The sequence below is a fragment of the Mobula hypostoma genome, chromosome 13 (assembly GCF_963921235.1).
Source record: "Mobula hypostoma chromosome 13, sMobHyp1.1, whole genome shotgun sequence".
In the NCBI taxonomy this organism is placed as follows: domain Eukaryota; kingdom Metazoa; phylum Chordata; class Chondrichthyes; order Myliobatiformes; family Myliobatidae; genus Mobula; species Mobula hypostoma.
The window spans coordinates 39,878,683-39,903,710 of NC_086109.1; the positions used below are offsets into that span (position 1 = coordinate 39,878,683).

The 25,028-nt window shown below is 40.6% G+C and overlaps 1 protein-coding gene across 6 annotated transcripts in view; it reads left to right on the plus strand.

Moving 5' to 3' along the window:
• LOC134355549 (neuron navigator 1-like) overlaps nt 1-25,028 on the plus strand; it is a 664,756-nt gene that overhangs the window by 330,049 nt on the left and 309,679 nt on the right. For all 6 annotated transcript variants that reach the window (XM_063065565.1, XM_063065568.1, XM_063065567.1 and 3 more), the window contains one exon: nt 5,970-6,356. In XM_063065565.1, coding sequence (XP_062921635.1) covers nt 5,970-6,356 — 387 coding nt within the window. The remainder of the gene's footprint in view (nt 1-5,969; nt 6,357-25,028) is intronic.

A 25,028-nucleotide genomic window follows, 5' to 3' on the forward strand; every position in this document is an offset into this window, starting at 1 on the left:
TGAGTGCTGTCACCACAACCTCACACTCAATGCCAGAAAGATCCGAGAATTGATTGATTGAAGGGGATGTCAGGGAAACCCACAGGTCCTCACTGAATGTTCACCAGTGGAAAGGGTGAACATCTTCAAACTCCTGAGCATCAACATCTCGAAGGATCTGTGTTGGGTCCAACACATTGATGCAATTGTGAAGAAGGCCTACCAGTTGGCCTCGTAAGTTGGAGTTGGAGGAGATGTGGTATGTCACCAGACACTTGCAAATTTCTACAGTTGTACAGTGGAGAGCATTCGGACTGGTTGCATCACAGCCTGCTATGGAGACTCCAATGCATTGGATCTAAAGAGGTTGCAGAGGTCTGTAAAATCAGTCAATTCTATCACAGGCACAAACCTCCCCGCCATCACAGATAACTTCAAGAGGCACTGCCTCAAGAAGATGTCGCTGATCATTGGGAACCTTCACCATCCAGGACTTGCCCTCTTTTTGTTAATACCATTGGGTTGGAAGTAAAGAGCCAAAAGAACTACACTCAATGTTTTAGGAACAATTTCATTTCCTCCACCATCAGATTTCTGATTAGTCCATTATTCTTCTTTTGCAGTATTTATTTTTGAAACATTTTTCTTTCTTACTTACCCTGTACTGCTGCTACAGAAGGAGAAATTTCACAACAGTAATATCAGTGATGATAAACCTGATTTGCATTCATTTCGGCAAGTGCTATATGTGCTGGCCCTGGTTTGATGCAAACACAAAGAGTTGACTGTTGTACAACAGGCCTTGTGCATGCAACTTGACGTTAAACCCTTTCTTCCACTGCTGAGAAGTGATTGGTAGGGAATTAAGTGTGGCGCAGTGTGGGGAGATGATTGGCTGAGATGATCAGGAGGTTGGAGGTTGAAGCTTGAACACTGGGTGGGAAATCATTAGTGTTTCAGCATGTGTGGAGAGTATGGGAAAAGATAGAGGGAGTAGGGAACATTCTGGGAATGGGGAGAGAGTTTACTGTGAATTGGAGTGGTCTGTGAAGCTGGGAAGACGATCATGCAGACAGGTGCTGAGGGGACAGAGTGCAGAGTGAAGATGTCATCAGAGTGTAGAGTAAGTAGTTCATAGAGGATATTGGGGAAATAAAGTGTCAGGTGCACTGGAGACAGAATTGTTAGGCATAGGTCAACTATTGAGGGGAGTGATGACATAGGCATGGAGTGGAGCTTGAGGATGAGAAGATAACATTGGCCTTCTCAGGCTGTCCAGAACAGCCTAGGTGGAGGTGAGCACTTTTAAGGAAGTAGCCTTAATTTTGTGGTTAGAAAGTGCAGCCATGTGCAAAGCAGCTGTCGATCATGGTTAAATTTCACTTGGGCGTTGTAAGCCCTGTGTTGTATGCTGGCCACTGTCACCGTGATTGCCTTGTGATCTCCATACACCAAATACCAGTATATCACACAAAAGAAAGTGGAGGCTTCTCTGGCTGTAAATGTTGTAGTGCAAAGCAACAGCTGCAAAAGAGTTTGGTGATACTGCTGAATTAGTTTATCGTTTACTGATGACCCAGTCTTCAGAAAATGTGCAATGAGACCACACCTAGAGTATCATGTGCTGCTCCGGTCTCAGCAGTAAACACAGTGACAAGCACAAAACAATGGAATGGTATGTTTTGTGCAAAAGGAAGTAATGCTAAAAGGACAATAACAGGAGAGAAAATGAAGGGTTTGAGAACAGGGAAGCAACAATGGGATAAGGAAGAGGTGAATGCTTTGGATGTTTGATAGCAGTTGGCAAAATGGTAGAATGAAATACGTTCTGAAGTTGGTAACAAAAAGAAATTAAGGATGATGGCTGAGATGAAGCCCTTCACTCCAACCAGTGCAATCTTAGTTAGATCGGGTTTGGTATGTGTCTGTGCCGCTATGGTCAAGGGGTTGGGCAGAGCATACTCATTTTTAGTGGTGAATTGAACAGACTGCTAAACTATTTGAATGGTATTTGTTGCTGACCAATGTCAACTCTACAGTCAGCTGTTCTGTATTTCATGACCAACTGTCTCTGCTTTGGGAAGAGAGGAGCTAAGAAGATCACTAGAACACTTTTAGGAATGTGAGGCTAAACCAAGTCAAAATTCTGTGTAATATAAGACATGCACTGAATCTAGTATTTTGGTAACCACTGAGCCAGCTTAATTTTGCAATGTTTCACTGGGAATCTAGATTTTTCCTTCAGACGGTTTTAAAAGGCAGTACCTTAATGTCTGAATTGGATTAGGCATATCGTTCAATGACTACCAGCAGGGTCATTTTTGCAGGGTTTCACTGTCAGATCGTAAGGCTTTGGATTAGGAATCCATTTACCTACCTTCTGAATGGCACTCCTGTCAATCTGCTGCACTCTTCATTGTCCAAGCAGAAAGTTTCTGCCTTCCTGTTGATGGACTCCTGGTAGTTCAGGTAGTGCTGAATGGGGTCAAATGACCAGGACTAATGGAGTTGTTCACCGTCTTGTAAATCCATTTTGGCTCCCTGCATTTACCTGGCTTTGGACAATCTTTATGAGGACGTCTCAAAGTCACATTAGTTTCCTGAAGATTTATTTCTACTTTTCGACATCAGCTTTATACTAAGTTGGTTTGTACTTGAGAAGGTCCCAAATGCATCAAGACCTTGAACTCTCTTGACATTGTGGCTTCCATACTAGTGACCCAACTCAAAGTATTACTTTGTTTTTATTATATAAGACTTTCCAGGCATGTAGAAGGCATCTGAAGATTGATGTCATCACTGTAAGTATGTACTGAAAGTTAATTAAAGTTAGAATTGTGTCATTGGGAGAGAGTGAGAGATCCAGGTAATGCAGAGGAATCTAAGGATCTACGGGAAGTGTACACTCTGTCAGTGAGAAAGACAAGGTCTCATTATCATACATAGCCATTGAGCCAAAGGGTGGGGAGGAGGCAAGGCCATGCATAGGACTGGCCACATACATTCCTGTTATGGCCCACCCCCGGCAGTCTGCAGACAATGAAGAAACTGCATCAGGGCATAAGGATGAATCATGGTACTACTTAGTTCAGTGATAAACAAAAGAAGCAGTTAATCAATTGCTTTAGTGTGCGGACTGATCTAACTTGCCTCTCAGGATACTATAACACCTTGACCACCAATTGATATAGCATTGGAAGTGTTGCAGCAATAGCTATGCATGACAAGCTTGAACTGAATGGTCAGGCAGAATTTAAAAAGTGCTCCAGTACAATTGGGGTCTTCTGTTTATTTGAAGCTTAGAAATGTCCTTGCTCATTTGTGGCACTCCATGCTATTGATGAGTTTAAAACATTGCATAAATTTGCCGAGAGAAGCTGTGTATCTCAGTTTTCAGAAGACGGGCGTAAGCCATGCATCAGGGAGATAGTTCTGAGCTGCTGACCAGAAAGTGTTTCAGAAGTTCATTTTGTCAGGTGGCAGGCATTGATTGATTGATATGACAGATCACCTAAGATGAGAGGAAGAGCCTTCAGAGTCCATCATATGGGTAGATAAACTGGGAACATGGAGATTGTCATATTTTGCAAAGTGGAGATTAGGGATGTCACGTTTGGTTTTGAGGGTTGGGATTAGGAAAGATGGCATGCTGAGACCCAGAAGGCCTGTCCTGAAGATATTGTGATTGGGGATCGAGGATAAGGAGGTAAGAGTATACATTTTGATAAAGGAATTGTGGTGAATAAGGTCGTCCTTTAGGAAAGGAGCTGTGAAATCTCAGCATGGTATTTTAGAGAATGAGTTATGGAGTCTGGGCTTGGTGTTTCATAAAGAGATTGGGGAGGCCAGGCTTGGTATTCTACAAAGAGATCATGGAATCTGGGCTTACTGTTTTGGAGGGTGGTTTGGGGAATCTGGGAATTTTAGAAGGGGGGAATCAGAGAGATTGCACTTGGAATTTGGAGCGGGAATCACAAAGTCCAAGGTTGGCATTTTGGGGAGGAGTTCAGGGAGATTGTGTGTGATGTTTTGGAATGTGGTCAGATGATGAAGTTGAGTGTTGAGGGGAAAGAATGGAATCAAAGGCAGGCATGTAAACATGGGGGGATAATGACAACAAAGGAGAAGATATGTTTCTGTCCTGTGGAGCATACTGAAGGAGAATACGAGATGATTGACTTTTGCACAGTACTGTATATGTCAATGTGGAGCAGAGCGTGAACTTGTAAATTTGGCAGGAGCAAAGGCTGTCGGGAACGGCAAGGGTGGAGCACCGCGGGAGTGCTGTGGGACAAGAGGCAGAGAAGGAGTGCGGAGTGCCAAGGGCAAGGGGGTGGCGTGGGTACAGACACACCCAGCTCTGAGACACCAGTCAAGGCCATTTGATTCCAAACAATTGGTTTATTTATCATTGTAGAATGTCACTCTGGTTCTCCACATTTTCCAAAGCATGATTCCCCTCTCCCTGCTACTTTCCCACTCTCAGTCCACATTGGACACCCTATTCAGAATCAGATTTATCATCACTCACCTATGTCATAAAATTTGTTTTTTTGCAACAGTAGTACAGTGCAATATATGAAATTATGATAGCATTGTGCTAAAGTCTTAGGCACTGTAGCTATATGTATGTGCCTAAGACATTGCACAGTACTGTAGGAGAGCATTTAACTTACTAGGTGGCTTCCCTGTTTCAAGCTGTTTTTTTACAGATTGGGTCCTTGGGAGTGACCACCCATAGGAGCCTAGAACAATGTATTCTGATTTCCTTTGCAGTACCCCAAATGCAGGGTTACATTGGGAGTAATGTTAAGAAGAGCAGCAAGAGTGTACAGATCATGTCAGGATTGCAAAGGTGACTCAAAAGGGAAATAAATTGGCCTCATCTACTGACTGTAATGGTTTGACCTGGAAATAGCCTCAAACATGATATACTCCAGGTTAAATTAACTTCCATTCACATAGTTCTTGAAAGAAAATGCTATCTGATTTAATTTCTCAGCCCTCTATCTAAATAATCAGTGTTGTCATTATTCCAATAGTATTTTCTCTAGTTAATGTTCTCATAGGAGCACATTAATTATGTGTTTTTTTTGGAACAGTACATCTTTGTCACAGTGCAGGTTGACGGTATTAAGGACCCTTAAGTTTTGTGGAAATGACTACTTTGATTCTTTTAATCTAATGAATTTAAAATTGAAGAACATTCTTAAAAGGCTCATTTTCAGGAATAAGGGTGGGAAGTTATGCAGAATTTCAGCGAATTGGCTTGAAATACCATTAATGGTAAAAGTAAAATCACTGAAGCTAAAGACCTGATTACCACCAAACGCACAGAGTGACGACAATCAGCACTCAAGATTACTGCTGGGATCTTCATATTTGTAATCCATTATCATATCCGTTATCTTACTGTGTTATCTGATAATGGCTTCATATCACATTATTTGAATAAACAGTTCATGGCATTCCAGCTTTTAAATATAAGTAAAATTAGTGCTAACATTTCTTAACACTACACTTAACTATAATCATGTCAAATTGAAATTAAAATTTTGCTATGCTCAATATTTTGAGGAAAAAATAGGGAACAGTCCAAAAAATCTTCTAGGGAGCCTAACCCTGTGGAGTCCTCAATTAATATTGGACAAGTAGGTGAAAGATTTTCCATTCACAGGGGGTCTCTTATATCACACTTCACTCCATTATCTACATCGGTAATGTTTTACTCGTCAATGGTTGACATTTGTTTTGTAGAAAGTAGGCAGCTGTGGTTAGATTGTTTTGTTTTTTTCACGTGTGGAAACTTCTCTATTTTGTCATATCAAATAACTCCAGCTAATAAAACACATCACATGGCTGACATGTTAGTGCATAAACCACAGCTGGAAGCCTTAACGAGGCTCTCTCTGTTTCTGCTCCCAGTGAGTGTTAGCGTTTCTTGGCACTGCACCTTCCTTCATTCCTCACTTTCTTTTCTTTCCTTGCAGTTCTTTAGATTCAGCCTTTGACAGTGACCTGACTGCTGAAGTAAATTCCAGAAGCCGCGGCACAAGTTCTTCCAACCGGTCTTCACCGTTGTCCTGGCGCTACGGTCAGGCGAGCCCCCGTCTCCAGGCAGGAGATGCACCTTCTGTGGGCAGTGGCTGCCAGCCTGGAGGGAATTCTGGCTGGTTCGTTCGCGGAGACTCGTCCCATTACTCACACACCATGCCCATGCGGAGCTCCAGTAAGTCATGTAACATCTCTCGCTTAGACTTGGATTCTCTGGATGCTGATGATGTGGACCTGAAGTCCATCAGTGCAGACATGTCTGGCTATATGAGTGACAGTGACCTGCTGGGGAAGACGATGAATGATGACGACATTACAACTGGGTAAGTTGGAATTTCATTCTTGTAGCTTTCCAAATGGGATCAACTTTAAACTGTTTTTCAGATTCTTTCTGCATTATTTTTAGTAAATGCTTACCACATGTTAAAATTATACTGATTGCTAAATTGCATGAAAGTGATGTGTGTGCCATTTGGGTCCTAATTTTAGAAGTCATGTTTGAATTGCTCAGTGTCGAGCAGTGATTGGCTCACTGCAAAAAGCAATAGAAATACCATGGATGCTGAAATACTCAGTAAGTCAGATAGTGTTTGTAGAGAGAGAACTAGAGTTAACTTCCAACTTTTCAGAATCCAACATAGGCAGTGTGATCAGTTTAGAATCAAGAATATTTAATTTGCTGATTTGTACTTTTAACTAAACAACTATGTTGAAATTCATTTGCTTTTCACTATTCTTTTTAACGTGATGTGACTGGAAACAGATCTTTTTGTTCCAGACAGAAATGTGATAATATCCATTTCTGGGTTGTTCTGTGTCATCCTGCTAGCTCAACTGTGCACTTGCTGGTAGAAGTCATGTTTGTGACCCTGAGTGGAAATTGCTTCAGGGCTTGACATGGTGATGATGTCCCTTTGCAACACTCCTTGCAGCAAACTGGGGGAATGAGCACCCAGCACGCCAGTTGAAGGGCAAGTTGACTTTTAGTGGAGAGCCTGTGATCACTGGCATCCTGTTCCACCACATCTAGTGCACGCTGTTGGGGTGCACTTGAATTTCAGGCTTATACGGTGTTGTTGAATTAAAATTGAGAGTACTGCTAGATAAAGAAGAACTAATGACCTAAACCAATTACAGTATTGGTGGTAATATTTTAATCATTGAATTTAAATTGTTACAGTGTTCTATCAAGTAGAAGTATTTAACTATTCATTTATCATTTGCTTCTGCCTGAGATAAACTCTGTTCTGTGTCTTCATTCAAGTGCCCTTTATGCCCAATTGACCAACCATTCCCAGAAGGTTTAGAGGCAAAGCTGTTGTTCCGCGCCTTGTGGCACATCAGGCGGCAACCTTGACGTTCCTTTAGCATTTTTGTCTGTTTTCTTTTATGAGACTGAGTTGCTAGCTCGACACTCAACCCAGCATGGATGGAAAGTGTTAAAGAAACCATACGGGTTCAAATCCCAGACCACTGATCTTGAAGTTGGGTGTGGATGCCAATACACCACTGGCTGGCTGTAGAGGCAAAGTGGTGATAAGTTACTGTGTGGTAACCAAATGCTTCAACTTGGCTGTTGGAAAATGCAGATTTAGGTAATTGATTAAATTTGAGTTTCTTCTCAGCTGCTAATCTTAATAAGAGTAATCATAAAACTGACAGATTGATGTAACTTCCATCTGGGTCCTTGCTGTTCTTCAAGGAAGGATATCTGTCTCTTTATCCAGTCAGACCCGTTTGTGACTCCAGACCCAATAACATTGTTGACTCTTTAACTGCCTGTTGAGTTCAGAAACAATTAGTCAAGGGCAGTGATATTTGTATTCTGTGAAGCTTCTTGCTTCATTTTGTCATGTCTGGCCTAAAACTACATCATCTTGTTCTTGTTTTCACCAGATAGTGCTTCCTGCTTCCTGCTAGTCTAGATAAATTTTATTTTATTTGCTCATTTGAAATCTTTTCAGCCTTTGAAAGATATAGTAGAACCATCTCCCTCCAAACTTAGAAAGGATGTTTAGCTATGTAACAAATGAAAGTACACAGTAATTATGTACACATTTTTATTACAGTGTTAAAGTGTCAGAGGTTTGTACTAGTTATCCATGTGCTCAGAAAGTTGAGTAAATTTTCCTTGTTAGCAGCATAGCCTTGAGCAATGCAGGGGAATGATGTGGGTGGCCAAATTCCATACTAAGGACTGGGGACTGTCAGTTCTTATAGGGTCTTCATGCCTGTTCTAAGATAATTATCACAAGGCACAACTCTGCCACTGGACCTCAAGAAGAATCCATCCGTGGAGTGTAACCAGTGAACATGCTCATCCAACAAGATGATGACTTAGGAAAAGAAAAATAAGGAAGTGAGCAAGCAGCGTCATTGTAGACCCATCACACCCTGGACATCACCTGTTCCAACTCCTTCCTTCTGGTAGGCGCTTTAGATCACTGTATGCCAGGACAAATAGGTACAAGAACAGTTTCTTTCCATATGCCATCAGTCTTATGAACACTTGAATTTTAGTCTATTATAAACCAAGTCCACCTGTACATACACAGGTAGACCTCATTGTATATAGTTCACGATTATTTGCACTATTGTTTTGTTTGCTTTTTGATTCTGTACAGCGAGAGCTCAGGGAAACCGGCATCAAATTCCCTGTATGTGTCCACATACTTGGCAATAATAAAGGATTCTGATTCTGATCATTGTTTCGGATCTATTGCATCATTGTCTTACCAACACAAATAGCAACAATTCTCTTTTTGCTTGTATATGCATTCAGGCTCGCTAGTTGGATTGATCAATTTAATATTCTATTTAATTCTCTAAGAATAATTTGTGTCAATGGACAAAGTTAACTAGAAGGCGGCAGAAAAAATCCATTTCTAAACTTTTGCCCCAGACAAGTGTTAATATGCAGGAAGATCAGAATTGGCAGCTTGATTATATTCAGTAATTGAAATTTAAGCTCTTATCTTCTTCCCCTCCCTTTAAAATGAAGCCTTCTCTATTCCCCTGCTGTGCCAGATGTTCTTAAATCACAGGGGAGCCAGGTTATAGAAAGGCAGCTGTTAGAAGATTTATAGGAGAGACAGAAGTTGATTTAGCCTCATGTTGTTTTGTTCTTTTCTCCTTCCCTGAGGGTAATCCCTTTCCTTCAATCTGCCACAATGTTCACATGGTTTGGAAGGGTACTATCTGGAGGGAGCCATCTTGATCCAGTGTTCTGTGACATAACTGAGTGGTGCAGGCACAATGTGTATCATGACAGCCTTAAATAAACACAGAATTGATCTTTATTTAGAAAATAAGCTTTATTGAAATGTTTACACTTCTTAATTCAATACGTCAAACCAAATTAGTAACAAATATTTTCTTTCTTCGTTTCATGGCTACCTAAAGAAGAAGAATTTCAGAGTTGAATACTTTGATAATAAATGAATCTTTGAACCTTTGAAATGCTGCTCAGTAATCTCGAGGCAAATAGACCTGTTGTGAATGCGACAGTATGATTTCCGGAAGATATTACACGTAGGTGTACTGAAGAAATAACTTCAGTGAACTATTCTTGAAAGGTGGCAAGAAATGATATCAATGTGGTAATTGCACATATATTAACAGGTTAATTGTAGAATCACTAAAAAAGGAATAAATGTGTTTCATTGTTTATTTTTATCCATTCAAGACATGTGGGCTTTGCTGGCTGAGCCAGCATTTAGTTGGCCATCCATAAGAAGGTGGGGGTGAGCTGCCTTCTTCAACCACTACAGCCCTTGAGAGATGTGAGTATCATACCCACAGTGTTATTAGGGTGTGAGTCCCCAGATCTTGACCCAGTAAAGGAATGATAATAGATTTCCAAGACGGTATGGTTGTGTGGCTTGGAGAGCAACTTTTGGATGGTGACACTGCCATGCTTCTGCTGCCCTTGCCCTTCTCGCTGGTAGTGTTTGTGGGTTTGGAGGGTGCTGTCGAAGGAGATTTGGTGAGCAGCTGTGGTGTATCTTGTAAATGGTAGATATTGCTACTACTGTTTATTGGTGGAAGATTCAGTGAATGGTTCTGGATGGGGGTGCCATCCAGAGCCTGCAATAGTCACTGATGTTTAGTCTTTGGATTATTCTTCTAATGTGATATTATTCACTAAAGAGTCATTTATTTCTTCCTTTATTAATGTCATTTCCTCGGTGTTGATCCGCAGTACCAAAGGATGCCCCGATTTGCTCTGGGAATGTTTCACTTTAAATTTACAGGTAAGATGAGAAATTCAACAGGGTTAAAGAAAAGGAACTGAGGAGATGTGGAGATATGGATCAGGGGAGGGGGGTTATTATGCCTGGGAGTGTGATCGAGACAAGGGTGTGAGACTGTAGCTTGAAGCAATACCATTGTGATGTCACGAGTGTCAGTTTTGATAAGTTTAAAAATAAACCTAAATCCTCTGGGTCAATTATTTCTCCATATTTCTTCCATTAATTAACATCTATTTCAGTTCCAAAATAAATCTGGAACGACATAAGTAACACAATGCTTAGTTAAACTGTTCCCGTTAATAGTTTTTTGTTCAGCAATATGATATAGAGGGTCCTGACGAAGGGTCTCGGCCTGAAACGTCGACTGCGCCTCTTCCTATAGATGCTGCTTGGCCTGCTGCGTTCACCAGCAACTTTAATGTGTGTTGCTTGAATTTCCAGCATCTGCAGAATTCCTGTTGTTTGATATAGAGAGTGTTTTCAATCTGGAATTTAATTTAGGGAATAATTTTGGGATAAGGAGCTGATGGGCAGAAAATCCTCCTGCAACAGAACATTTCATCAGATTTTTTTTTTGGCTAAGGGGATATATTGGACAATTTAGATTGACCATTTTCTGGATACTGAAGCAATCATATTTTTACATGTTACCTATTTGCTATCATGCCACTGAAATGTGGGGCATCCCATTATCAGTGACTTTGGTGTTCTTAATTTAATTTGTACTAGATTGACTACATTTGAATGTGCTAGTCCTGTTTCTTAACACAGTTTTAATTTACTTTAGGGATTATTTAATCAGTCATATATTTTAAAGTACAAATTAGAATGCTCTCTGATTGATTTAAACTATGTTGCTCATAAGCTTCAACTAATCATTTCGTCAGTAAATTATTAAATATTTGTATATACATGATAGTTCAAAAGTGCCTATAACCAATAAACTACTTGAGACAGGGGTCTTCTTAACTGGTAATGGCCAAAATGGGATTCAAACCTTGTGTGGTGATTGAGATAAAACCACCAGATCTGCTCAATAGTTGGCATTTGAATACATTTGCAAAACTTGTGAGTTACTTAGACCATAAGACATAGAAGCAGAATTAGGCCATTTGGGCCATTGAGTCTGCTCTGCCATTTAATCATGGTTAATCCTTTCTCCCCCTCCTTAGCCCCACTCCCCATAACCTTTGATGCTGCATCCAATCAAGAACCTATCAAGCTCTGCCTTGAATATACCCAATGACCTGACCTCCCCAGTTACCTGTGGCAATAACTTCCACAAATTCACCACCCTCTGGCTAAAGAAATTTCTCCATATCTGTTTTAAATGGTCACCCCTCTATGCTGAGGCTGTGCTCTTTTGTCCTAGATTCCCCCACCATGGGAAACATCCTTTTCATATCTACTCTGTTTTAGCCTTTCAACATTCAAAAGGTTTCAATCAGATCCCCCCCTCATCTTTCCAAATTCCGGTGAGTACAGACCCAAAGCTATCAAATGTTCCTCTTATAATAATCATTTCATTCCTGGAATCATCCCTCCTCTGCCAGCTCATCTTTTCTTAGATGAGGAGCCCAAAACTGTTCACAGTACTCAAGGTGAGGCCCCACCAGTGCCTTATAAATGCTTCAGCATCATATCCCTGCTCTTGTATTCTAGACCTCTTCAAATGAATGCTAATATTGCATTTGCTTCCTCACAACCGACTGTACCTGCAAGTTAACCTTTAGCGTGTTCGGCAGAAGGACTCCCAAATCCTTTTGCATCTTAGATTTTTGGATTTTCTCCCTGTTTAGAAAATAGTCTGCACATTTATTTCCACTACCAAAATGCGTGACCAGGCATTGTATTTCATTTGCCACTTACTTGCCCTTTCACCCAATCTGTCTTAAGTTCTTCTGCATCCTACCTGTTCCCTCAGCACTATCTGTCCCTCCACCAATCTTTGTATCATATGCAAACTTGGCAACAAAGCCATCTATTCCATCATTTAAATCATTTATATACAGCATAAAAAGAAGCGGTCCCAACACCGATCCCTGCGGAACACCACTAGTCACTGGTAGCTAACCAAAAAAGGATCTTTTTATTCCCACTCGCTGCCTTCTACCAATCAGCTATGTTACCAACCATGTTAGTAACTTTACTGTAGGATCATGGGCTCTTAACTTGGTAAGAAGCCTTGTGTGGCACCTTGTCAAACACCTTCTGAAAGTCCAAATATACAATATCCACTGCAACCCCTTTATCTATCCTATGTGTAATCTCCTTGAAGAATTCCAGCAGATTCGTCAGGCAAGAATTTCCCTTAAGGCAGTGGTCTTCAACCACCAGGCTGCAAAGCATGTGCTACCGGGCCATGAGGAAACGATATGGTTTGGCGATAGGAAACGATATGAGTCAGCTGCACCTTTCCTCTTTCCCTGTCACACGCTGTTGAACTTGAACACCACCCCACCCCCCGTCCGCTGGTCCGCAAGAATATTGTCAATACTAAACCGGTCCGTGGTGCAAAAATAGTTGGGGACCCCTGCCTTAAAGGAATCATGCTGACTTTGTCCTTTCTTGTCCTGTGTCACCAAGTACACCATAACCTCATCCTTAACCATTGACTCAATTCACAACCACTGAGGTCAGGCTAATTGGTCTGTAATTTCCTTTCTGCTGCCTTCCTCCTATCTTAAAGAGTGGAGTGACATTTACAGAGTTCCGGTCCTCTGGCACCACGTCAGGGTCCAATGATTTTTGAAACATCATTACTAATACCTCCATAATCTGTACTGCTACCTCTTTCAGAACCCTAGGGTGCAGTTCATCTGGTTCGGGTGACTTATGTAACCTTAGTTCTTTCAGCTTTTTGAGCACCTTCTCCCTTGGAATAATAACTGCACTCACTTTTCTTCCCTTACACCCTTCAACATCTGGCACACTGCTAGTGTCTTCCACATTGATGACTGGTGCAAAATACTCATCCCCTTGGCCCCCATTATTATTTCTCCGGCCTCGTTTTCTAGCGGTCCTATATCCTCTCTCATCTGTCTTTTTTTTTACATACTTAAAAAGCTTTTACTATCCACTTATATATTGTTCGCTAGCCTGTTTTCATATTTCATCTGTTCCCTCCTAATGATTCTTTTAGTTGCTCTCTGTAGGGTTTTAAAAGCTTCCTAATCCTCTGTCTTCCCAATAATTTTTGTGTTGTTGCATGCCCTCTCTTTTGCTTTTACATTAGCTTTGACTTCCTTAGACAGCCACGGTTGTGCTATTTTACCGTGTGAGTATTTCTTTGTTTTTGGAACACATCTATCTTGCACCATGTTCATTTTCCCCAGAAACTCACACCATTACTGCTCTGCTGTCATCCCTGCCAGTAGCTCCTTGCAATTTACTTTCTCATACCACTCCTCTCTCATACCACTGTAATTTCCTTTACTCTATTGAAATACTGCTACGTCAGTCTTTACTTTATCCTTATCAAATTTGAAATTGAACTGAATCATATTGTGATCATTCTCTCCATAGGGTTCTTTTGCCTTAAGCTCCCAAATCACCTCCAGTTCACTACATAACACCCTATCCAGTATAGCTGATCCCAGTAGGCTGAACGACAAACTGCTCTAAAAAGCTATTTCATATGCATTCAACGAAGTCACACGCTTGAGATCTATTTCCAACCTGATTTTCATAATTGACCTGCATGTTGAAATCTGCCATGACTATTATAACGTTGCCCTTTTGACATGCCTTTATTATTTCCTGTTGTAATCTGTGGTCCACATCCTAGCTACTGTTGGGAGACCTGAATATAACTGCCATCAGGGTCCTTTTACCCTTGTAGTTTCTTAACTCAACCCATAAGTATTCAACATCTTCCAATCCTCTATCACACCTTTCTAGTGATTGGATGCCATTCTTTACCAGCAGAGCCACACCACCCCTCTGCCGACCTTCCTGTCCTTCTGATACAACATGCAACGTTGGACATTCAGCTCCCAACTACAACCATCCTTCAGCCACGATTCAGTGATGGTAACAACATCTTACCTGACAATCTGTAATGTGCAACAAGATCATCCACCTTATTTCGTATACTCCGTGCATAGAGATATAACACTTTGAGTACTGTATTTGCTACCTTTTTTGATTCTGCATCCCTAACGCACTGATACTTACCCTGCTAGCTGCAGTTATATCCTACCATCTGCCTGCCCTTCCTGACAGTCTGACTGTACACTGCCTTTGCTTTTTCACCATCCGTCCTGTTCTGAGTCCCTCTGGTTTTAGTTTAAACCCTCCCCAACAGCTCTAACAAAACTGCCCGCGGGAATATTTTTCCCCCTTGGGTTCAGGTGTAACCCGTCACTTTTGAATAGGTCATACCTCTGCCAGAAGAGATCCCAATGATCAAAGAACCTGAAGCCCTACCCCCTGCACCAGCTTCTCAGCCACTCATTAATTTGCCAGATCATCTCGTTTCTACCCTCACTGGTGCATGCCATAGTTAACAATCTGGAAGTTACTACCCTGGAGATCTTGCTTCTCAGCTTTCTACCTAGCTCTCTAAATTCACTTTTCAGCTTTTTCCTTGTATGCTATTGGTGCCAACATGTACCAAGACATCTGGCTGCTCTCCGTCCATCTCCAAAATGTTGTGGATACTATCCAAGATGTCCCTGACCCTGGCACCTGGGAGGCAACATACCATTCGGGTGTCCCATTCATGTCCACAGAATCTCCTGTCTGTTCCCCGGACTATTGAATCCTCTATCACTACCGCTCCCCTCTTCTCCCTCTTTTCCTTCTGCACTATTCTGGTACTTAATTTTACATCAAAGTTTATGTAGTACTTCTCATGGACTTTACACCACTCTATGAGTATAGTCTTAAAGACTTCTCAAAATAGAATTAGAAAAGTTGGGCAAATATGATACCACGATAGAATGAGTATTTTTTCCAGCAGAGCAATTTGGGATGGGATGCTTTTTCACCATAGGAGCTGCAGACTGGATTGGCCGTCTAATGGGCAGCTTGGCAGGAGTGGTAGCTATGGGAGTCTGACTGTTTCATCTTAAGAGAGGGCAGGAGGTTCGTGCTCTCAACCATCTGGCACACTCCTGAGCCAAGGCTTCAGGTGGCTCTGCTTCAGTCTGTCAGAAGGCAACTCACACAGCATTCTGGCTCATTAATGCCTCCAGAGAAGGAAATCCTCTATCATTGCCCCATCTGGACTATATGTGACTTTTGACCAACAATGTCCATAAGACTGTAAAACATAGCAGCAGAATTAGGCCAGTTGACCCATCAAGACTGTTCCATCATTCTATCGTGGTTGAATTATAATCCCTCACAACCCCATTCTCCTGCCGCCTTGTGGCCTTTTGACGCTCTTACTATTCAAGAAACTATCGACCTCTGCTTTGAATATACCCAGTGACCTGGCCTCCTCAGCCATCTGTGGCAATGAGTTCCAGAGGTTCACCCTCCTCTGGCTAAATAAATTCTTCCTTATCTCTGTTCTAAATCAATGTCCTTATATTCTGAAGTTGTGTCCTCTGGCCCTAGACTTCCTGACTATAGGAAGCATACTGTATGCCGTTGGTTCTTTAAATGTCCCCTTGTCTTAGAGCGTTTAGGGATGGACAGTAAAAACCACTGTTGCCAGCAACATCTACTGTAGGTCATCTGAATGAATGCAATAACTCAGAGTCTTCTGTCAGAAGCTTGTTCTGGATAGCAGAGAAGTGAGATTCCACTGCAGCTCGAGATACTGAACAGCTTCATCTTGTGCTGCATTGGCAACTGAGTCCTCACCATGATCTACTGCTCCACGGATATGGTTAGATTAAGCTTGTAACTGAATTCCACTCTGGAATTCCTCCATAAAAGGTATGTCTGGAGCTGGATTCTGTCATGCGCCTTGATGTTTAATGCAAGCTTTTAGACAGATCTGATAGTATCGCTTGCTCTGTTCGTGAGATGGCCATCGATATGCCTTTAGTGGAATTCTATGAAGAGATTGAAAGCAGGAGATTAAAAGCAAAAATGAGATGAAAGTCAAGGTGAAAGAGAGAAAAAAAGAGTAGAGCACATTAAAAAAAAGGTTGGTCTGGAGAGGGTGTAAATGAAAGAAGCAGGAAATAGCACAGACATGTGCTGTAGATACTGAATATCTGAAAGAAAACCAGGAAACAGTAGAAGTGCTTGCTGTCTGAATTTGGTGAACTCACTGCTGGGTTCTGAGAAAGACTGTAATGGACTGAGCTGAGGCACCATTCCAACTCTGCCTTTAATGGATGGAAATGACAATTCCAGACTCAATAAATGCATACCTTCGTTCTGTTGAAATCCATAACTCCTGGGAGTGTGTGTAAATAGGATGGCTCATGAATCTGAAATGAGAGAGGAGAGGGCAGGCAGGAGGGCCTCATTGGAAGCATCTGAGTGTTACAGACAGGAGATCTGTCGAATGAGGAGAGCCAAGTTGTAAGAGGGCTGATAGTGTCACCGATCCTCCAGTGACTAGATAGATGGCAGCAGAACCCAAAATTATAGACTGGATCTTCTCCAAACAGCTAAACTGCTGAGTTTGGATGGGCCCCCCACTCTACTTGTTGCAGCAGTTGCCTGTTGTGACCAACCTCCTGCAAGAGAGACAGAAGCGGATCAGTTTCTGTGTTCATTGTAAGTGACTGAAATGGCTGCTGTTTATTGAATATACAGTAGTAAATGTGTGTGAAAGATGCCCGTGAGTAAAAGATGTGCGCATGCTGTCACAGTGGTTACTCCATTGACTTCCTTCAGATTTGTTAAAATGTGCATTTTTTAAAGTGGCAAATTTATTGAGGAACATTTAAAGCTTTTAACTAATTTGACAATTGATGAGTCCACGCAGTGCAGCTTGCTCAGGTGTCAATACTTTCATGGGCAGGGCAGGGCTAGTTATGTCTTGACTTACATGGCAGTATTCAAGCATTGATGGCCATTGATCTTTCTGCCAGGATATACATATCGACCTGATAAGGGTACATCTATAGTATTTTTATAAAATGTCTGGATAAGTATCATGATTTACTGGCATGTATTCTGCTTTACACATGCATGGTTCTATAAAGTCATCTTAGGCTTGTATGATAGTCCTAGCACAAAGAAATGGTAAGTTAGAATGGAGACACACCATCTTAAGGGCTGCCTGTTAAATATCTAGTTCATTCTACTGCTGAACATGCTAAGAATCACTACTAAAGAGGAATTTCCACTTCCAACCCACTTGTGTATAATGTCACAGTGTAAAGTTACTGCAGTGCCACTCTGTCTTATACTATTGTTGTTCGTTTGCATCCAGCAGCTGTTTGCTAAGGTTGAAACTGGAAAACTTAAAAAAATGGAGAAATACTGGATACCAGAAAGCAAAGAAACCAACATGTTTTATGGAATTAGATAGAAAATAGATTTAGGTTTCAAATGCGGTTAGTGTAAGAATGCTATCGCATCTTTTACACGGATTCAGAGTAAAGGATAACAATCTCTGAAAACACGTACAAAGTGTTGCTTTGTAAGAGATCCATTTTTTGAAGTCAATAGGAAATGAAGTCTTGCAATTGCCAATGTGCTGGTGCATCATTGGTATGCCACACCAATTGTTTGAAAAGCTGAAGTCTTTAATCGGGATGATCGAATTAGCTGATCTTGGTATTTTTTTTATCATAGGGTACTAAAGGAAGTGGTTTGCAGTACAATGATGACTTTTAATGACTACAGAAAAGTTCATTGGGTTTATTAAAGACCTCTTTGAATTCATCAGATGACGGGATATTGATGGCCAAAGAAAACTGAATACTCACTGGGTATCCCAGGACAATATGAGTTGTGTGTGAATATAATGGAATGTAATTGCAGTCCTTAAATTAATCAAGCTAGTCATAATTGCTGAATGACTGAATAGTGCTTTGTTATTTCTTCCAGACTATTAATACTATTCACTGGTTGAGAGAAATGTTAATTAGTGAGCAGGGTGGTTTGTGCAATCTAATAATGCTGATCAAGTTTATTCTGTTTTGCATGAGATAAACATGTTTGTTACAGTGGGGCCTTTGTTTTTGCATGTGAATTTTAAACAAAGACCATATCTCCATTATCCAGTATGGACCCATGGTTGAGCTGGGCCAGAAGATTTTCTGGATGTTGTATGTTACTCCTTTTAATACACAAATACATTTTTATTGACTTCCTTTAGAAATTGCATAAAATTTGACAAGGAGAATCTGATCATTAAATTTGCAGATGATACCACAGTGGTGGGGCTCATCAGCAAAAATGATAAAACTATGTACAGGGAGGAGGTCAAACACCTAGAGAGCTGGTGCAGGGATAACAACTTCATGCTTAATGTCACCAAAACCAAGGAGGTGATCGTCGATTTCAGACGGTCTCAGCCTGAGCACACACCCCTCAGCATCAGCGGCTCCACAGTGGAGAGAGTGGAAAACATTAAGTTCCTTGGGGTGCAGATCTCGGACAATCTCACCTGGTCCAGGAACACCACTGGGATTGTGAAACGGGCCCAACAGAGATTGCACTTTCTGAGGAAGCTTAAACAAGCATCACTCCCCACTAACATCTTAACTACATTCTACAGAGGCGTGGTTGAGAGTGTGCTGACCTTTTGCATCACAACCTGGTACTCCAGCTGCAGTGCTGTCGACAATAAAGCCTTGCAGAGGGTGGTTAGGGGAGCAGAGAAGGTTATTGGGATCTCCCTACCTTCTGTCCAGAAGACACGGTACATCATTAAAGACCCCTCACACCCTCTCCATGAACTGTTTGTTCTTCTGCCATCAGGCAAACGTTACAGGAGCATCAAAACTAAAACCACAAGGCTACTGAACAGCTTCCTCCCACAGGCAGTCAGACTGCTAAATAGCTGCTCCACCTGACTCTGCTTTGGACACTTTTAACTTGCACTGGACACTTATAACTGATTTTAACTGACATGTGGCTGTTGTGTTTTACTATTTATTGTTATGTTTATTATTTAGTGTTGCGTTTGTTATGTTATGATTGCACTGCCCCTGAGAAACACTGTCTCATTCTGCCCTGCAGAGCTGATGTATGGTTAGAATGACAATAAAGTTTTTTGAATCTTGAATCTTTGAATCTTTGAAAATTTATTTATGTATTACAAAGGGATATAATAATTTTTTCAGTCAACTCATAGTTTAAATCATAAGACCATATAATATAGGAGCAGAATTAGGCCATTTAGTCCATCGATTCATTCTGTTCTGCCATTTCTTCATGGTTGATCCCCTTTTTCCTTCAGCCCCAATCTTTTACCTTCTCCTCGTATCCCTTCATGCTCTGACCAATTAGGAATCTTAGTAACCTCTGCCATAATTATATGTATAAAAGTATATGTGTTTAAAAGGTGTGGGAAATACACAAGCATTCTTGTCTCTGAATCCAGTCATTCTGCTGGCCCAGTGAGAGGACTCTGGCTTGAACCACACTCCAGAGCCCCAGTTGTATCTGCAGACTTCACTTGCCTTCTGAACCCTGGTTCACCTTCTGGACTCACGAGTGAGTCAGATGCAGGACCATCAGGATTTCACAATAATGATAGATTATTGGAGCTTTACTGCAGCTGTGAAAATCTGTCACCAAATTAGATTCCTTTTAAAAGCATTTTATGTTTTCCTGTCAATGAGTAATTTTTGTATCTCTGCTGTTCATTGCAAAATCTGTATCATCTTCAGAAATACAGAGTTGCACATGCAGCATAAATTGATCTCCATAAAAATAATGTCTTCAAAGTATTGGCAATCAACAATAATAGTTTTTATATTACAGCTTAAATGTTGCAAGGAATGCAAAGCCAGCCCAATTTTAAAGATGCTAATCTCGTGTGAAACAGAAGGAACCTGGTCTTTACTATATTTTTATTCTGGAACAAATATGAGTGTGCTGTTTTATGAGGAGTGCTGTGTACTTTTGGCCTATAAATTAAAGATAACTGCAAACATGTTCACTTTGAGAAATATTGGAAACAGTCCCCTTATTTTCCTCAGATGAACATTTTTATCCCGTCTTATACAGCAATAGGTTTCAATAGCTACGTTTAGTGTCAAGAGAAATGTATACAATATACATCCTTAAATTCTTTATCTTCACAAACATCCACGAAAACAGAGGAGTGCCCTAAAGAATGAATTATAGGTAAATGTTAGAACCCCAAAGCCCCCCCAACTCCTCCCTCCCACGCATAAACAGCAGCAAAGCAACGACTCCCCTCCCTCCCATTACTCCTAGATCATATAAATTTAACATTTGGTCAAATATACAACACTACAACCCCGCTTACTACGAATATGTCAATGAAAAAATGGATGCAAAGTTATTATATTGATATCACATTTTGCCTATTTTGCATTTTCACGGTGTGTTTCTGTTATGTTGGGAATTGATTTTTACTATTCCAGACAAAGACAGGAAATCATTACCAAAATATGTTTTGTGGTTCAAAAGCATGGTCATGGAACTTAGTATTGCAACCTTGAATATATAATCCTGTCCGAGATTTCAGTACAGTATTTTAGGAATCCTTAATTGCGGGAAGTGTATCCTTCTGATGTAAAAAAAATTCCGCGGGTTACATCTGCCTTGTTGGACGAACATAAGAAACCACTGGTTTTTTAAACAGTAATCATTGGCTCTAGATTTCCCCACAAGAGGAAACATCTTCTCTTCTTTCTCTCTAGTAAGCCTACGCTGCATCAACATGCTTCAGTTAGGTTACCTCACACTCCAGTAAACTGCAGCAGACACAAGCTGAACATGTGCAACCTATCTTCATAAAACAACCCATCTTTTCAGCTTGTTGCTTTAGAACATAGAACATCAGCAGGAGATCAGGCCCTTTGGCTCATCATCTGTGTGCCAACCATGAGACCAAACTAATCCCATCTGCCTGTGTACTGTCTCTATCCCTCGATTCCCCATCTATTTATGTATGTATGTAAATGCCTCCTAGATATTGCTCGCATATCGGCTTCTACCACCTCCCCTGACAGTATGTTCCAGGCACTTCCCACTCTCTGTGTAAGAACAAAGCTTGCTTTGCTCACCTCCTATGAATTGTGCCCTTTTTACATTAAACCTCTATCCAGAAGTATACAGCATTTCCAACCTATCTATCCTATCTGTGCCTGTCTATCAAGTCGCCCCTCATCCTCTGACTCTCCACAGAAAACAGTCCGTTTCTCCACCAATCTGCTGGTGGGCCTCAGAGGGACGAGCAGCTTGTGTGAAAGAAAAGAAACTGTCAGTGTTTAAAGTCAAAACCCTGCACCAGGAGTCTTTGATCAGGATTCTAAAGGAAAAGATTTTTGTCCTTCCACAGATGCTGTTTGATCTGCTGAGTTCCTGTTTGTTGTTCCAGATTCCAGCAACTGTAGTTGCTTTGGTGAACCTCCTTTGCACCATTATGTTGAGTTTTAATATGACGTCAGGCCAGATGGATTGAAAAGGCCGGGTGTCAGGACCAGAGACTTGGGTCAGGCCATTTCTGCTTGCTTTTCCCTGATGTTTACTCAACTCTGAGCTGAACTGAGGCTGGTGATCTGGTCTGGTCCAGGTCTTCCAGGGTTCGTGTCTGTAGACTCACTTTCGTTCAGAGTGCTACTTGCTTACTTGTATTGTTTGCATAATTTGTTTTTTTTTCTTTTTGCACATTGGGTGTTTGACAGTCTTTTTTTTCATGGGTGCTTTTGGGTTTCTTTGTCTTATGGCTGCCTGAAAGGAACTTTGATATACCTTCAAAAGCTCATTGAAGATATATGTTACTCATTTTAGTTCATTCTTTGATGGTGTGTGCAAACTTGCTGGTCCACAGGGCCTATTTCTGTGCTGTTTGACTCTATAAATTGACTTAAGTGATATCATGAAACACAATACATACTAATTCTGTTCTGCAGATTCTAAAAATCTGAGTTAAGTTAGAAAATGTCAGCAACATTCAACAAGATCGGCAAAACTGGGTTAACGTTTGAGATTGAAACTTCAGCAGACTGTCCTAGAAGGATTGATTTGACCTCTGTAATAATTTTTATTTATTGTTTCATATTATTTCTCGCAACAAATCAACAGTGAAGGCAAGTAAAATGAGCGGATTTTATTCTAGATTATGCTTATCAACTGTTTATCAGGATGTCAAGCAAAGCTTTGAATTTCATTTGTTGAAGAGGACATTATAGTTAATTATGTTTTTGGCTGTTCTTTAAGTGCACCAACAAGTTCTGTAAGAGAACAATTCAGACACAGACTTCATGAATTAAGATGCCTACTGAAATGTTATACATTGGAATTTGTGTAACTTGTGTCAAAAGATTTTTTGATACTGATTTGCTCCCAAAGTTAGGCAAGGTTAGTGTGATTCATTATCTAGGAAGGAAAAGAAAATGCAACTCAGCAGGGCTGTGCAGTGCCAGAAAGACTTTCTGTAGTCAGTTGGGAAGCCATGGAGAAGGATAGGGCATGTGCCAGGTGTCAGTGGGAGAATGAATGGCCCAGTTTAGATCTTTTTCTTGTATGTGACTAATCCCGCTGTTTCGTCAAAAATAAGTGCTTGTCACAGCAGTAGCACATGCTTATAGTTTTATTTGTAATTGCAAAAGAGCCTTCTATATCAGTAGCATTTGGGGAATTTTAAATTGAACTAATTCCCACCCAGTCCTGCAGGACATTTCCATGCTACTGGTCTTTCTGACTGCAGCTGTGATCGATGGCATTATTTTAGTTCAGTTCAGTGACATCAGTGTCATAATTAACCGCAATTACACAGCAAGGGGGCAATCACTGGAAATAGCATGCAGGCAATTAGTTTTCACAGGACAATGACCAAGAGGCACTTTCTATACTCTTCAAGTTGTTACTGTCAGAGCAGTTTTACATTTTATGATCTGAACTATGAAATATAGCTGTTACTTCATTACTGTTACATTTGTAACTGTTTTAAAAATGAGATTAAGATTTTAAAAATAAAGACTTTTTCAAAATATAATAAATTGTTTATGTGGTTTTTGATGATTTCCAGCAATATCTGTAAAAAAAGAACAAATCTCTTCATCAAATAGATTGCCTAGCAATACACCCCCATTCACGTCAGTGGAAAGGCTTTTCACTGAAGGTGGTGTTGATGTCTTATGAAAGTTTAATACTGTTGGCTTAGGATGAAATTTCAGATGATCATCCTTCAGAAACAACTATTCGAAAAGGAACGTATGCAAAATTGTATGTTACAGGAAGCAGAATTCATTCATTTGTTATATCTGGCTTGTTATTAACTTAAAAATCACTGGTTTGAATCATGCTTACCTCTCACTGATGGTTCTATTGAGAACTGTGAAGCAGCTTGTAGTAGACTTCCATGTACTATCTATGTGCAATGCAACATGTAAGTTGGAGGTGAGCTAGTCATCAGACCTCCCCCAGTGCCGCTAGACTCAATAATGGAACTCGGGCCAAGATGCTAATGTCCTGATGCACTTCACCTCTGGCATCTTAAGCTGAGTGATGTAATACAATCCCATTCATTTAAATCAGCTATATCAGACCAAAATTTAGTTGATCTTTATTTAATTTTTAGAAAATTAACTTGAATGATTTTATCACTTTTAAATCTAGTTCGACTGACTTTTCTGATCATCGACTGATCTGAGACATTTAATTCAAAGGTCTTTCAGGGCTGTGAGCTGCTAAAGGTCACGAGGATGTTCTTCCGGTAGGGTCACAAGATCCTGGGGTCTGGTCATTTGCAGCTCATTCTGCTCCACAGTTAGGTCGTCATGTCAGATGGAACCACAAAGCAGGGAAGCTATGTGTGGCCAAGGGCAAAGTACGGGGATGTGAGGTTGAGAACAATCTGACAAAATATAGTTTCCTCTTTTACTCATATCCTGAGATGAATTTGGCAAGCACTCTTAAATAATAATGCTTTGTATATTTATTCAAACAAATTTTAAATGGCAATGCAACCTAATCTACTTATGTTCAAAATATCTATTTCTAAGATTTGGTCTCTGGGGCCTTAAAGATGAATGATTTTAAGGTAAAGATTGTTATTGGCCCAGATTATATGGGCAGTAAAAATAGCAAGGTTAAATGAACAATACAGTATTTGTTCTGGAGTTCAGTGGTCTAGTGTCACGCATCCTCAGACCGACTTAAATTTCCATTAGCTGTTATTGACTGAAAAGCAGAACATTCATTCTTGCATGACTTATCCTTTGTTAGTGAAGTAACAATGTGAAATGAGTGTGTTCAGTTTAAAACTGCCAAGCTGCTGGCTTCATTTATCTTACAAAGTTGTACATTAGTTTCTAAAGACCTTAATGTTGTTTTACAAAATTGGGCTGTGTGTATGCGTGAATGTTAAATCAGAATAGTATGAATATGTAACTTTGGAAAATAACCAAAAACAATTTGTGTTAGTGTTATAAATTAAGATTTGATTGACCCACTAATATTGGGTCTGCTGACCAAAGATTTTGTCAAGGAATAAAATTTTAGAGACTACTTCAAAGGAAAGGAATAGAGGGATTATGGGCCTAATGCAGGCAGATGGCTTCAGAGTAAATAGACATGGCAGACAGCATGGATGAGTGGGTGAAATACCCTGATTCTTAGCAGTGCAACTTCACAACGCTATGATTGTATGAAGGGAGAATGACAGGAAGCATTGGGTCA